Raw genomic sequence first — 16,932 nt, 5'->3', positions numbered from 1 at the left:
CTGTTGCAGATCTCCTCCTGCCGCTGCCCCTTCCCCACAGTCTGTTACAGATCCCCTCCCTGTGGTCACTTCCCCGTCCTGCAGCATCTCTCCCTCCTTGCAGCCTGTTGCAGATCTCTTCCTGCCGCTGCCCCTTCCCCACAGTCTGTTACAGATCCCCTCCCTGTGGTCACTTCCCCATCCTGCAGCATCTCTCCCTCCTTGCAGCTTGTTGCAGATCTCTTCCTGCCGCTGCCCCTTCCCCACAGTCTGTTGCAGATCCCCTCCCTGTGGTCACTTCCCCATCCTGCAGCATCTCTCCCTCCTTGCAGCCTGTTGCAGATCTCTTCCTGCCACTGCCCCTTCCCCACAGTCTGTTACAGATCCCCTCCCTGTGGTCACTTCCCCATCCTGCAGCATCTCTCCCTCCTTGCAGCCTGTTGCAGATCTCCTCCTGCCGCTGCCCCTTCCCCACAGTCTGTTACAGATCCCCTCCCTGCGGTCACTTCCCCATCCTGCAGCATCTCTCCCTCCTTGCAGCCTGTTGCAGATCTCCTCCTGCCGCTGCCCCTTCCCCACAGTCTGTTACAGATCCCCTCCCTGCGGTCACTTCTCCATCCTGCAGCATCTCTCCCTCCTTGCAGCCTGTTGCAGATCTCCTCCTGCCACTGCCCCTTCCCCACAGTCTGTTACAGATCCCCTCCCTGTGGTCACTTCCCCATCCTGCAGCATCTCTCCCTCCTTGCAGCCTGTTGCAGATCTCTTCCTGCCGCTGCCCCTTCCCCACAGTCTGTTACAGATCCCCTCCCTGTGGTCACTTCCCCATCCTGCAGCATCTCTCCCTCCTTGCAGCTTGTTGCAGATCTCTTCCTGCTGCTGCCCCTTCCCCACAGTCTGTTGCAGATCCCCTCCCTGTGGTCACTTCCCCATCCTGCAGCATCTCTCCCTCCTTGCAGCCTGTTGCAGATCTCTTCCTGCCACTGCCCCTTCCCCACAGTCTGTTACAGATCCCCTCCCTGTGGTCACTTCCCCATCCTGCAGCATCTCTCCCTCCTTGCAGCCTGTTGCAGATCTCCTCCTGCCGCTGCCCCTTCCCCACAGTCTGTTAGGCTACGTTCACATTTGCGTTGTGCGCCGCAGCGTCGGCGCCGCAGCGCACAACGCAAACAAAAACGCGGCAAAACGCACGCTAAAACGCTGCGTTTTGCGCCGCATGCGTCGTTTTTGGCCGAAAGTTGGACGCAAAAAAAATGCAACTTGATGCGTTTCTTGCGTCCAACGCTTGCGGCCATGCGGCGCAAAACGCAGCACAACGCATGTCCATGCGCCCCCATGTTAAGTATAGGGGCGCATGACGCATGCGGCGCCGCTGCGGCGCCCGACGCTGCGGCGCTGACCGCAAATGTGAACGTAGCCTTACAGATCCCCTCCCTGCGGTCACTTCCCCATCCTGCAGCATCTCTCCCTCCTTGCAGCCTGTTGCAGATCTCCTCCTGCCGCTGCCCCTTCCCCACAGTCTGTTACAGATCCCCTCCCTGCAGTCACTTCCCCATCCTGCAGCATCTCTCCCTCCTTGCAGCCTGTTGCAGATCTCCTCCTGCCGCTGCCCCTTCCCCACAGTCTGTTACAGATCCCCTCCCTGCAGTCACTTCCCCATCCTGCAGCATCTCTCCCTCCTTGCAGCTTGTTGCAGATCTCTTCCTGCCGCTGCCCCTTCCCCACAGTCTGTTACAGATCCCCTCCCTGCAGTCACTTCCCCATCCTGCAGCATCTCTCCCTCCTTGCAGCCTGTTGCAGATCCCCTCCCTGTAAGTGCAGGATCTCCTCATACAATGACAAATCTGCTCAGTTCCCCAAAATTCCCCTGGAATAAAATATGTGAATACTAGGCAGTCAGCTCAGTGCTGCTGTGTTGTGCAAGGGAAGGATGGAGTGAGGGGTGATAATGCAGATGATACACTAGTGCCAAAAACTCCAAATGGAGGGAAGTGGAGGCGGTGATAACCAGGAGTGACTGCACGCTGCACAGACTTGTAGTTTCCGTTAGGAGCATACATGGCGGATAGGACAGATGTTCTCCTACCTCCCTCTCCGTGATTGTGTGACTCCGGAAGAGTCGATCCAGCAGTTCTTCCCCGCAACATCTGACACCATTAAGGGCAATGAGGAGCGTTCACATTGATCTCCGACGCTCAACACATAAAGCCACAGCCAGTGACGCACGGACACTGATGTAAAGGTAGACGCATGGATATACGAACACGGACACACAGGCACACACAGTGACGCAGAAGCACAGACCAGAACACATACAGTGGGGAAAATAAGTATTTGATACGCAGCCGATTTTGCAAGTTTTCCCGCCTACAGAGAATGGAGAGGTCTGCAATCTTTATCGTTCTGCACACATCAACTGTGAGAGACAGAATCTAAAAATAAAATCCAGACAATCACAATGTAGGATATTTATATAATTAATTTGCATTTTATTGCATTAAACAAGTATTTGATACAATAGAAAAACAGAACTTGATATTTTGTCCAGAAACCTTTGTTTGCAATTACAGAGGTCCAAAGTTTCCTGTGGTTCTTGACCAGGTTTGCACACTATTGAGCAGGGATTTTGGCCCCCTCCTCCATACAGATCTTCTCCAGAGCTTTCAGATTTCGGGGCTGTCGTTGGGCAACATTGAGTTTTAGCTCCTCCAAAGATTTTCTATTGGGTTCAGGTCTGGAGACTGGCTAGGCCACTCCAGGACCTTGAAGTGCTTCTTACGGAGCCTTAGTTTCCCTGGCTGTGTGTTTTGGGTGATTGTCATGCTGGAAGATCCAGCTACGACCCATTTCCAATGCTCTTAGTGAGGGAAGAAGGTTGTTGGCCAAAATCTCACGATATAGGACCCCATTCATCTTCTCTTCAATACGGTGCAGTCGTCCTGTCCCTTTGGCAGAAAAGCACCCCCAAAGTATGATGTTTCCCCCACCATGCTTCACGTTTGGGATGGTGCTAATACAGTTGTACTCCTCCTTCTTCTTCCTCCAAACACTGCAAGTGCAGTCGATACCAAAAAGTTCCAATTTAGTATCATCTGACCACATGAACTTCTCTCATGTCTCCTTTGGATCATCCAGATGGTCATTGGTAAACTTCCAACGGGCCTGGACATGGGCAGGCGTGAGCAGGGGGACCTTGTGTACCCTGCAGGCAGGTGCTGGCGGGCAAATTTTAGCCTGGGGGCAAGCACACCACAGTGGCCCATGAGTAGCGGCCCACCCTTCACTTCTGTGCATCAATTAGCTGATTGGTACTGGTATATTATATATTATGGATACACTTATCATATTATATACAGGATAGTATGTGACCTTAATATATTTCACTGTGTACAGACATCAGATAATACACCAGTCACATATTATCCTCTGTGTAAAACTGGATGCCTGTGTACACAGTACAGCACATACTGGTATAATATACTGTGATACAGATGTCAGATACAGATGTGATATTACACTAGGACTGCAGACATCAGATATTACACCAGTGTCACACATTATCCTGTATATACTATGTGATGTCTGCACAGAGTATACCACATACAGGATCATATGTAACCAGTGCATTTTACACTATGTGTACAGTACAGACATCAGATAATACACCAGGCACCAGTGTTAGTTTGGTTGTTGTATTACGGTACACTACTATTCCTCTCTTCACTGGGTGGGGTAAGGGTACAGAATGAGGGCAGATTCAGGAACTAAGACAAGGTACGTGGTCCCGGCTTTTTCATCATCAGAAGTAATCTGGGGAGCAGGGCAAGCTAGGTCGCCCCTAGTGTTAGGTACAGGGAAGGAGCCCCTGGTCCTGAGACATCCGCAACAGAGTCGTGACATTGACACATTCTATAGGATTCTAGCTTATGGGACCACGACCCCAGCTGAAAGAATACAGAGCTGCTCCATTGACCATCACTGAACCATGGATACGTTTAGGGTAGTCAGGATTTGGACCCACCGGTCACCTGAGCCCCATGGAAACGTTTGTGAAAACCAGGAATGCGACAAACCGATCACCTGGCTCCATGGAGATGTTCAGAGAAGCCAGGTTGTGACCCTCAAGCCACCTGGCCTTGTACCTGAATGGACTGTCAGCTTCCGAAGCTTGTTGTTACCTCCTCTCTCTGCGTGGCACAGGTGGGGGTAGTCGGCCTTGGAAGCTCTGAAGTCATAGCTGCACTTATCCCGGCGAGTCAGCGAAAGGGTGAGACTCTAATTTTGCACCATCTTGGGTATTTGCTGGGACTGTTCTAGATTTTATTTGTCTGCTATGTGGTTTAATAAAGTATTGCCACACTGTTTTGCCCTCACCCTGTGTTGTCTGAGTAGTATTATGGCCACAGTAAAAGGAAAGCAGGTGTTCGGCGGGATGATCCCTGGTCCATGCAGTTTCGGCTAGTGGACTAGGGTATCCGCTGCCCCCCATGTCTCCACAATATGTAAGACAGACATCAGATATTACACCAGTCACATATCCTGTACACCATGTTCCAAATTATTATGCAAAGTATATTTTTCTCGGATTTTCCTAAATGGTCGGTGCAAATGACAGTCAGTGTAATAAAAGTCATCACTCGTTAGATTACACATCGAATTTTATTGAAGAAACCTCCCAATGATAACAGTATAATCTCCACAATGAATAAAACCACACAATGCACTGTTCCAAATTATTAGGCACAGTAGAATTTCTAAACATTTGATATAAAGAACTGAAAAGTCTCATTTGTGGAATTTGCAGCATTAGGAGGTCACATTCACTGAACAAAAAAGCTATTTACCTCCAAAACATCCCAACAGGCCAAGTTACATGTAACATAGGAGCCTTCTTTGATGTCACCTTCACAATTCTTGCCTCCATTGAACTTGTGAGTTTTTGGAGAGTTTCTGCTTGTGTTTCTTTGCCTCCCAGAGCTGCTGTTTGGATGTGAACTGCCTCCTACCCTCATAGATCTTTTGCTTGATGATCCTCCAAAGCTTCTCTATAGGGTTGAGGTCAGGGGAAGATGGTGGCCACACCATGAGTTTATCTCCTTTTATGCCCATAGCAGCCAATGACTCAGAGGTTTTCTTTGCAGCATGAGATGGGGCATTGTCATGCATGAAGATGATTTTGCTCCTGAAGGCACATTTCTGCTTTTAAGACCATGGATGAAAGTTGTCAGTCAGAAGCTCTATATACTTTGCAGAGGTCATTTTCACACCTTCAGGAACCTTAAAGGGCCCTACCAGCTGTTTCCCCATTATTCTGGCCCAAAACATGACTCCTCCACCTCCTTGCCGACGTCGCAGCCTTGTCGGGACATGGTGGCTATCCACCAACCATCCACTACTCCATCCATCTGGACCATCCAGGGTTGCTTGACACTCATCAGTAAACAAGACTGTTTGGAAATTTGGAAGTTTCTGCTTGTGAACACTGTTTAAGGGTGGCTGAATAGTAGGTGTATGCACCACAGCAAGCCTTTGAAGGATCCTACACCTTGAGGTTTGAGGGACTCCAGAGGCACCAGCAAGCAACTTCAAATAACTGCTGCTTTGTAATGGCATTTTGGCAGCTGCTCTCTTAATCCAATGAATTTGTCTGGCAGAAACCTTCCTCATTATGCCTTTATCTGCATGAACTCTGTCTGTGCTCTGTTTCAGTCACAAATCTCTTCGCAGTACGATGATCACTCTTAAGTTTTCGGGAAATATCTAATGTTTTCATCCCTTGTCCAAGGCATTGACTATTTAACGCTTTTCAGCAGCAGATAGATCCTTTTTATTTCCCATATTGCTTGAAACCTGTGGCTGTTTTCCTTTAGTTAGAATCAATGGAAAACTAATTATCATATGTATTTAAGATTGATTTCAGTGATCCATTGAGCCCTGAGACACAATGCCATCCACGAGTTTATTTGAAAAACAAAAGAATTAAATCTTGATGACACTTAAATCCAATTTGCATAATAATTTGGAACACGGTGTATATACCATGTGATATACTTTGATATAGACTTCAGATGGTATATACTGGATAACTTAGGATGGTATATATCAAAGGTGAGTAATTAATTTTCCTTAATGGCTACATGAGAGAACGTGACTGTTGTGAATGCCGCACAAATAGTCTGAAATTAATTCTGCTCAATATTAATATTAACTACAATTAATATAAAATAATAATTATATAACTTAAAATTGAACAGAATTAAGTATGCTGATATCTCCCTATATGCATGAGCCCCCACACAGCCCCCTATATACCATATGAGCAAATGCATAGCCTCTTGTATACAGTATGAGCCCAACATAGCCCCTATGTACAGTATAAGCCCCACATAAAGAGTGAGTCCCACATAGCCCTTATATACAATAACAGCCCTCACATAGCCTCCTATATACAGTATGACTCCCACAGCCTTCTATATATATTTGTAGCTCTAAACATAGCCTCCTATAGAGTATGTGCTCACATATAGCCTCTTATACAAGTATGTGCCCCTACAAAGCCTCTTATATACAGTATATATGCCCCCACATAGCCTCCTATTACATTATGACCTCCGACACAGCTTCTCTAAACACAATACGAGCCCTCACATAGCTTCCTATACACAGTATGTGCCCCACATAGCCTCCTATATACAGTATGAGCACCCACATAGCCTCCTATATACAGTATGAGCCCCCACATAGCCTCCTATAGTGTGATCCCCCACATAGCCTCCTATATACAGTATGAGCACCCACATAGCCTCCTATATACAGTATGAGCCCCTACATAGCCTCCTATAGTGTGATCCCCCACATAGCCTCCTATACACAGTATGAGCACCCACATAGCCTCCTATATACAGTATGAGCCCCCACATAGCCTCCTATATACAGTATATGCCCCCACATAGCCTCCTATATACAGTATATACCCTAACATAGCCTCCTATATACAGTGTGATCCCCCACATAGCCTCCTATACACAGTATGTGCCCCACATAGCCTCCTATATACAGTATGAGCACCCACATAGCCTCCTATATACAGTATGAGCCCCCACATAGCCTCCTATATACAGTGTGATCCCCCACATAGCCTCCTATACACAGTATGTGCCCCACATAGCCTCCTATAGTGTGATCCCCCACATAGCCTCCTATATACAGTATGAGCACCCACATAGCCTCCTATATACAGTATGAGCCCCCACATAGCCTCCTATATACAGTATAAGCCCCCCACATAGCCTCCTATATACAGTATGTACCCTAACATAGCCTCCTGTTGTGAACTCTGTGTTCAGGCTCCCTCTTGTGGTCACTGGTGGTATGGTGTGACTTTTGCTTTGGGCTCCCCCTGGTGGCTTTGTCTGTTATCCTGCTGGTCTCTGGCTATCAGCTGGTTCGTTATCCTCTGGGAGGTTCCTATATAGCTCGGTTTTACTTCCACTTGTTGCCGGCTGTCGATGTAATCAGTGCTTCTCAGATTCCTTCTGACTACCTTGCTCCCAGTCCATCCAGGATAAGCTAAGTTTTGTTTGCTTATTTTTTGATCAGCAGTGTTTATCATGTTTTCTGTTCCAGCTTGCTAAAATGTAATTTCCTCGCTTGCTGGTTGCTCTAGTGGGCTGAGTTTCTCCCCACACACCGTTAGTTGGTGTGTGGGTTCTTGAAATCTCAGGATGGATATTTTGTAAGGGTTTTTTATTGATCGCATAGACCCCTGCTCTATTTTCTGCTTTCTAGTACTAGTGGGCCTCTTTTGCTGAGTCTGATTTCATCCCTATGTATGTGCCTTCTTCTTACTTCACCGTTGATATTTGTTGGGGGCTTCTATATCTTTGGGGATTATTTCTCTGGAGGCAAGCGAGGTCTATCTTTCTCTTTAGGGGTAGCTAGTTCCTCAGGCTGGCTCGAGACGTCTAGGAATTTTTTAGGCACGTTCACCGGCTACCTCTAGTTGTGTTGGATAGGTTCAGATTTGCGATCAGTCCAGTTACCATCTCCCTAGAGCTTGTCCTTAGTTTAATCACTTGCTGATCTATTTGTGATCCTCAGCCACTAGGGATCATAACAGCCTCCCCTCCTATATACAGTGTGATCCCCACACATAGTCTCCTATACACAGTATGTGCCCCACATAGCCTCCTATATACAGTATGAGCACCCACATAGCCTCCTATATACAGTATGAGCCCCCACATAGCCTCCTATATACAGTGTGATCCCCCACATAGCCTCCTATATACAGTATGAGCACCCACATAGCCTCCTATATACAGTATGAGCCCCAACATAGCCTCCTACATACAGTACAAGCCCCCACATAGCCTCCTATATACAGTGTGATCCCCCACATAGCCTCCTATACACAGTATGTACCCCACATAGCCTCCTATATACAGTATGAGCCCCCACATAGCCTCCAATATACAGTGTGATCCCCCACATAGCCTCCTATATACAGTGTGATCCCCCACATAGCCTCCTATATACAGTATGAGCCCCACATAGCCTCCTATATACAGTATGAGCCCCCACATAGCTTCCTATATACAGTATGAGCCCCCACATAGCCTCCTATATACAGTATGAGCCCCCACATAGCCTCCTATATACAGTGTGATCCCCCACATAGCCTCCTATATACAGTGTGATCCCCCACATAGCCTCCTATATACAGTATGAGCCCCACATAGCCTCCTATATACAGTATGAGCCCCCACATAGCTTCCTATATACAGTATGAGCCCCCACATAGCCTCCTATATAGTGTGATCCCCCACATAGCCTCCTATATACAGTATGAGCACCCACATAGCCTCCTATATACAGTATAAGCCCCCACATAGCCTCCTATATACAGTATATACCCTAATATAGCCTCCTATATACAGTGTGATCCCCCACATAGCCTCCTATACACAGTATGTACCCCACATAGCCTCCTATATACAGTATGAGCCCCCACATAGCCTCCTATATACAGTGTGATCCCCCACATAGCCTCCTATATACAGTATGAGCACCCACATAGCCTCCTATATACAGTATGAGCCCCCACATAGCCTCCTATATACAGTATAAGCCCCCACATAGCATCCTATATACAGTATATACCCCCTACATAGCCTCCTATATACAGTATGAGCCCCCACATAGCCTCCTATATACAGTACATACCCCTACATAGCCTCCTATATACAGAGTGATCCCCCACATAGCCTCCTATATACAGTATGAGCCCCCACATAGCCTCCTATATACAGTGTGATCCCCCACATAACATAGCCTCTTATATACAGTGTGAGCCCCCACAAAGCTTTCTATATACAGTGTGAGGACCCACATATCCCCCTATAAGCAGGCACACATCACATACACATATGAAAGAAAAAAAACACCACATACTCATCTCGCTTTTGTTCCCCCAGCAGTCTGCTTGGTCACTGGTGCACGGAATCTCTGCACAACAGACGGGATGTAGTGATGTCGTTATTCCATAATGGCGTAGTGTGATATGAACGGTAATGTTTGAGATTGTGGTCCCAGCTCTCTTCATGTCATTGACCAGGTCCTCCCGTGTAGTTCTGGGCTGATTCCTGACCTTTCTGAAGATCTTCCTTACCCCACAAGGCGAGACCTTGCATGGAGCCCCAGTCCAAGGAAGATTGTCAGTCATCTTGTGTTTCTCCCATTTTCTAATAATTGTGCCAGCAGTTGTTGCCTTCTCACCAAGATGCTTGCCAATTGTCCTGTAAACTATCCCAGCCTAGCACACATCTACCATTTTGTCGCTTGTGTCCTTAGACGGCTCTTTGGTCTGGGCCATGGTGGAGAGGTTGGGGTGTGATTGGGTGTGTGGACAGGTGTCTTTTATACAGGAAACAAGGTCAAGTAGGAGGCTTCTTACAGAAACACTATCAGATCTGTGAGCGCAGAATTCTCGCTGGTTGGTCGGTGATCAAATACTTATTTCATGCAATAAAATGCTAATTAATTATGTAACAATCCTACAATGTGATTCTCTGGATTTTATTTTTAGATTCTGTCTCTCACAGTTGCAGTGTATCTACAATAAAGATTACAGACCTCTCCATTGTGTGTAGGAGGGAAAACCTGCAGAATCGGCAGAGAATCAAATACTTCCAGGGGCTTCTCACAAAATTAGAATATCATCAAAAAGTGACTCTCCTATATTCTATAGAGTCATTACAGACAGAGTGATCTATTTCACGTGTTTATTTCTGTTAATGTTGATGATTATGGCTTACAGCCAATGAAAACCCAAAAGTCATTATCTCAGTAAATTAGAATAATTAATAATAAACACCTCCACAGGCTCCTAAGTATTTATAAAGGTCCCTTAGTCTGTTTCAGTAGCTCCACAATCATGGGGAAGACTGCTGACCTGACAGATGTCCAGAAGGCGTCACTGACACACTCCACAAGGAGGGGAAGCCACAAAGGTCAAGAAGACGGCTGTTCACAGAGAGCTGTATCCAAGGATATTAATGGAGAGTGGAGTGGAAGGAAAAAGTGTGGTAGAAAAAAGGTGCACAAGCAACCGGGATAACAGCAGCCTGGAAAGGATTGTTCAGAAAAGGCCATTCAGTAATGTGGGGGAGATTCACAAGGAGCGGACTAACACTGGAGTCATTGCTTCACCACACACAGACGTCTCCAGGACATGGACTACAAGTGTCACATTCCTTGTGTCAGCCACTCATGACCAATAGACAACGCCAGAAGCCTCTTACCGGGGCCAAGGAGAAAAAGAACCGGACTGTTGTCAGTGGTCCAAGGTCCCAGAGTCTGGAGGAAGAGTGGAGAGGCCACAATCCAAGCTGCTGGAGGTCTGGTGTGAAGTCTCCACAATCAGTGATGGTTTGGGAGCCATGTCATCTGCTGGTGTAGGTCCACTGTGTTTTATCAAGACCAAAGTCAGCGCAGCCGTCTACCAGGACATTGTAGAGCACTTCATGCTTCCCTCTGCCGACAAGCTTTATGGAGATGGAAATGTCATTCTCCAGCAGGACTTGGCTCCTGTCCACACGGCCAACAGTACCAATACCTGGTGTAAAAACAACAGTATCACTGTGCGTGATTGGCAGCAAACTCTCCTGACCTTAACCCCATAGAGAATCTATGGAGTATTGTCAAGAGGGAGATGAGACACCAGACCCAACAATGCAGACGAGCTGAAGGCTTCTATCAAAGCAACCTGGCTGTCACGTTCCAGCTTTGGCTTTCTGGCATCTCTGCTTCCACTCTGTTTACAACTTTTTTCCTTTTGGACCATTGGGGGTTAATGTGAATTCCCCCCTGCTGGCAATCTGATGTTACTGCAGTGCTGCTGGGTCAGCTGATGTTGCTGGTGACCACTCCCACCACCCTTTAAAAGGTCACCTGGTGCATCAGCTGACTGGTGGTGATACAGGTCCTTTATGGAACCCAGCCTGGCAGTTGCAGCTCTCTGGTGTTTGGTCTGGTGAGTGGAGCGCAGTTGCTGTTTTCTGCGGTGTGGAGCTTAGCAGCGGTGTCCATAAGCTAAGTGTGGTGTTTTTCACCTTGTCACTTCCCCCTGTTTGTATTATCTGATACCAGCGCACTATCCAGGGCAGTATTAGAGGGACGACGTTTCCTGATGGCAGCGGGGGGAAGGAGAGTTAGGGGAGTTAGGGGAGGCTCAGAGCTCAGGTGGTGACGACTCCCCATCCCCTACAGGTAACGTCTTCCTCTCACCTTTTCCATCCCGCTGTTTGTGAGTTGTGCCGTCCATTGACCGACCACAGGCTGATCGCCCCCACGTCACACCACATTGATGCAAAAGGACCAAGTACTGAGGGCATTTACTGAGCAGACATTTCAGATTTTACAACCATTTTTCAAGCCGGTGATATAAAGTATTCTAATTGACTGAGATAATGACTTCTGGGTTTTCATTGGCTGTAAGCCATAATCATCGACATTAACAGAAATAAACACGTGAAATAGATCACTCTGTGTGTAATGACTCTATAGAATATAGGAGATTCACTATCTGATGAGATTCTAATGAGTGAGAAGCTCCTGTATATATACACTGCACAGTACCACTCCTCCTGTCCTGTATATATACACTGCACAGTACCGCTCCTCCTGTATATATACACTGCACAGTACCACTCCTCCTGTATATATACACTGCACAGTACCACTCCTCCTGTATATATACACTGCACAGTACCACTCCTCCTGTATATATACACTGCACAGTACCACTGCTCCTGTCCTGTATATATACACTGCACAGTACCACTCCTCCTGTATATATATATACACTGCACAGTACCACTCCTCCTGTCCTGTATATATACACTGCACAGTACCACTCCTCCTGTCCTGTATATATACACTGCACAGTACCACTCCTCCTGTCCTGTATATATACACTGCACAGTACCACTCCTCCTGTCCTGTATATATACACTGTACAGTACCACTCCTCCTGTCCTGTATATATACACTGCACAGCACCACTCCTCCTGTATATATACACTGCACAGTACCACTCCTCCTGTCCTGTATATATACACTGCACAGCACCACTCCTCCTGTATATATACACTGCACAGCACCGTTCCTCCTGTATATATACACTGCACAGTACCGCTCCTCCTGTCCTGTATATATACACTGCACAGTACCACTCCTCCTGTCCTGTATATATACACTGCACAGTACCGCTCCTCCTGTATATAAACACTGCACAGTACCACTCCTCCTGTATATATACACTGCACAGTACCACTCCTCCTGTATATATACACTGCACAGTACCACTCCCCCTGTATATATACACTGCACAGTACCACTGCTCCTGTCCTGTATATATACACTGCACAGTACCACTCCTCCTGTATATATATATACACTGCACAGTACCACTCCTCCTGTCCTGTATATATACACTGCACAGTACCACTCCTCCTGTCCTGTATATATACACTGCACAGTACCACTCCTCCTGTCCTGTATATATACACTGCACAGTACCACTCCTCCTGTCCTGTATATATACACTGTACAGTACCACTCCTCCTGTCCTGTATATATACACTGCACAGCACCACTCCTCCTGTATATATACACTGCACAGTACCACTCCTCCTGTCCTGTATATATACACTGCACAATACCACTCCTCCTGTATATATACACTGCACAGTACCGCTCCTCCTGTCCTGTATATATACACTGCACAGTACCACTCCTCCTGTATATATACACTGCACAGTACCACTCTTCCTGTCCTGTATATATACACTGCACAGTACCACTCCTCCTGTCCTGTATATATACACTGCACAGTACCCCTCCTCCTGTATATATACACTGCACAGTACCACTCCTCCTGTATATATACACTGCACAGTACCGCTCCTCCTGTATATATACACTGCACAGTACCCCTCCTCCTGTATACATACACTGCACAGTACCACTCCTCCTGTATATATACACTGCACAGTACCCCTCCTCCTGTCCTGTATATATACACTGCACAGCACCACTCCTCCTGTATATATACACTGCACAGTACCACTCCTCCTGTATATATACACTGCACAGTACCACTCCTCCTGTCCTGTATATATACACTGCACAGTACCACTCCTCCTGTATATATACACTGCACAGTACCACTCCTCCTGTATATATACACTGCACAGTACCACTCCTCCTGTCCTGTATATATACACTGCACAGTATCATTCCTCCTGTCCTGTATATATACACTGCACAGTACCACTCCTCCTGTCCTGTATATATACACTACACAGTACCACTCCTCCTGTATATATACACTGCACAGTACCACTCCTGTATATATAAACTGCACAGTACCACTCCTCCTGTATATATACACTGCACAGTACCACTCCTCCTGTATATATACACTGCACAGTACCACTCCTCCTGTATATATACACTGCACAGTACCACTCCTCCTGTATATATATACACTGCACAGTACCACTCCTCCTGTATATATATACACTGCACAGTACCACTCCTCCTGTATATATATATACACTGCACAGTACCACTCCTCCTGTATATATACACTGCACAGTACCACTCCTCCTGTATATATATACACTGCACAGTACCGCTCCTCCTGTATATATACACACTGCACAGTACCGCTCCTCCTGTATATATACAATGCACAGTACCGCTCCTCCTGTCCTGTATATATACACTGCACAGTACCACTCCTCCTGTCCTGTATATATACACTGCACAGTACCACACCTCCTGTATATATACACTGCACAGTACCGCTCCTCCTGTCCTGTATATATACACTGCACAGTACCGCTCCTCCTGTCCTGTATATATACACTGCACAGTACCACTGCTCCTGTATATATACACTGCACAGTACCGCTCCTCCTGTCCTGTATATATACACTGCACAGTACCGCTCCTCCTGTCCTGTATATACACTGCACAGTACCACTCCTCCTGTATATATACACTGCACAGTACCGCTCCTCCTGTCCTGTATATATACACTGCACAGTACCCCTCCTCCTGTCCTGTATATATACACTGCACAGTACCCCTCCTCCTGTCCTGTATATATACACTGCACAGTACCACTCCTCCTGTCCTGTATATATACACTGCACAGTACCACCCACTCCTCCTGTCCTGTACATACACACCACACAGTACCACTCCTCCTGTATATATACACTGCACAGTACCGCTCCTCCTGTCCTGTATATATACACTGCACAGTACCACTCCTCCTGTCCTGTATGTATACACTGCACAGTACCGCTCCTCCTGTCCTGTATATATACACTGCACAGTACCACTCCTCCTGTCCTGTATATATACACTGCACAGTACCACTCCTCCTGTCCTGTATATATACACTGCACAGTACCACTCCTCCTGTATATATACACTGCACAGTACCGCTCCTCCTGTCCTGTATATATACACTGCACAGTACCACTCCTCCTGTCCTGTATATATACACTGCACAGTAACACTCCTCCTGTATATATACACTGCACAGTACCGCTCCTCCTGTCCTGTATATATACACTGCACAGTACCGCTCCTCCTGTCCTGTATATATACACTGCACAGTACCGCTCCTCCTGTCCTGTATATATACACTGCACAGTACCACTCCTCCTGTCCTGTATATATATACACTGCACAGTACCACTCCTCCTGTATATATACACTGCACAGTACCACTCCTCCTGTCCTGTATATATACACTGCACAGTACCACTTCTCCTGTCCTGTATATATACACTGCACAGTACCACTCCTCCTGTATATATACACTGCACAGTACCACTCCTCCTGTATATATACACTGCACAGTACCGCTCCTCCTGTCCTGTATATATACACTGCACAGTACCGCTCCTCCTGTCCTGTATATATACACTGCACAGTACCACTCCTCCTGTCCTGTATATATACACTGCACAGTACCACTCCTCCTGTCCTGTATATATACACTGCACAGTACCGCTCCTCCTGTCCTGTATATATACACTGCACAGTACCGCTCCTCCTGTCCTGTATATATACACTGCACAGTACCGCTCCTCCTGTCCTGTATATATACACTGCACAGTACCGCTCCTCCTGTCCTGTATATATACACTGCACAGTACCGCTCCTCCTGTCCTGTATATATACACTGCACAGTACCGCTCCTCCTGTCCTGTATATATACACTGCACAGTACCGCTCCTCCTGTCCTGTATATATACACTGCACAGTACCGCTCCTCCTGTCCTGTATATATATATACTGCACAGTACCGCTCCTCCTGTCCTGTATATATACACTGCACAGTACCGCTCCTCCTGTCCTGTATATATACACTGCACAGTACCGCTCCTCCTGTATATATACACTGCACAGTACCACTCCTCCTGTCCTGTATATATACACTGCACAGTACCTCTCCTCCTGTATATATACACTGCACAGTACCACTCCTCCTGTCCTGTATATATACACTGCACAGTACCACTCCTCCTGTATATATACACCGCACAGTACCACTCCTCCTGTCCTGTATATATACACTGCACAGTACCTCTCCTCCTGTATATGTACACTGCACAGTACCACTCCTCCTGTCCTGTATATATACACTGCACAGTACCACTCCTCCTGTATATATACACCGCACAGTACCACTCCTCCTGTCCTGTATATATACACTGCACAGTACCACTCCTCCTGTCCTGTATATATACACTGCACAGTACCGCTCCTCCTGTCCTGTATATATACACTGCACAGTACCGCTCCTCCTGTCCTGTATATATACACTGCACAGTACCGCTCCTCCTGTCCTGTATATATACACTGCACAGTACCGCTCCTCCTGTATATATACACTGCACAGTACCACTCCTCCTGTCCTGTATATATACACTGCACAGTACCTCTCCTCCTGTATATGTACACTGCACAGTACCACTCCTCCTGTCCTGTATATATATATACACTGCACAGTACCACTCCTCCTGTATATATACACCGCACAGTACCACTCCTCCTGTCCTGTATATATACACTGCACAGTACCACTCCTCCTGTCCTGTATATATACACTGCACAGTACCGCTCCTCCTGTCCTGTATATATACACTGCACAGTACCACTCCTCCTGTCCTGTATATATATACACTGCACAGTACCACTCCTCCTGTATATATACACTGCACAGTACCACTCCTCCTGTCCTGTATATATACACTGCACAGTACCACTCCTCCTGTCCTGTATATATACACTGCACAGTACCACTCCTCCTGTATATATACACTGCACAGTACCACTCCTCCTGTATATATACACTGCACAGTACCGCTC

The 16,932-nt window shown here is 46.8% G+C and overlaps 1 protein-coding gene across 1 annotated transcript in view; it reads right to left on the bottom strand.

The window, feature by feature from the left end:
• Positions 1–16,932, bottom strand: part of OBSCN (obscurin, cytoskeletal calmodulin and titin-interacting RhoGEF) — an 860,705-nt gene that overhangs the window by 89,630 nt on the left and 754,143 nt on the right. The window contains exon 96 of the mRNA XM_077269354.1: positions 2,063–2,123. Coding sequence (XP_077125469.1) covers positions 2,063–2,123 — 61 coding nt within the window. The remainder of the gene's footprint in view (positions 1–2,062; positions 2,124–16,932) is intronic.

This window comes from Ranitomeya variabilis, chromosome 6 (genome assembly GCF_051348905.1).
Source record: "Ranitomeya variabilis isolate aRanVar5 chromosome 6, aRanVar5.hap1, whole genome shotgun sequence".
Lineage (NCBI taxonomy): Eukaryota > Metazoa > Chordata > Amphibia > Anura > Dendrobatidae > Ranitomeya > Ranitomeya variabilis.
This window is presented reverse-complemented; position numbering and strand designations above follow the sequence as displayed.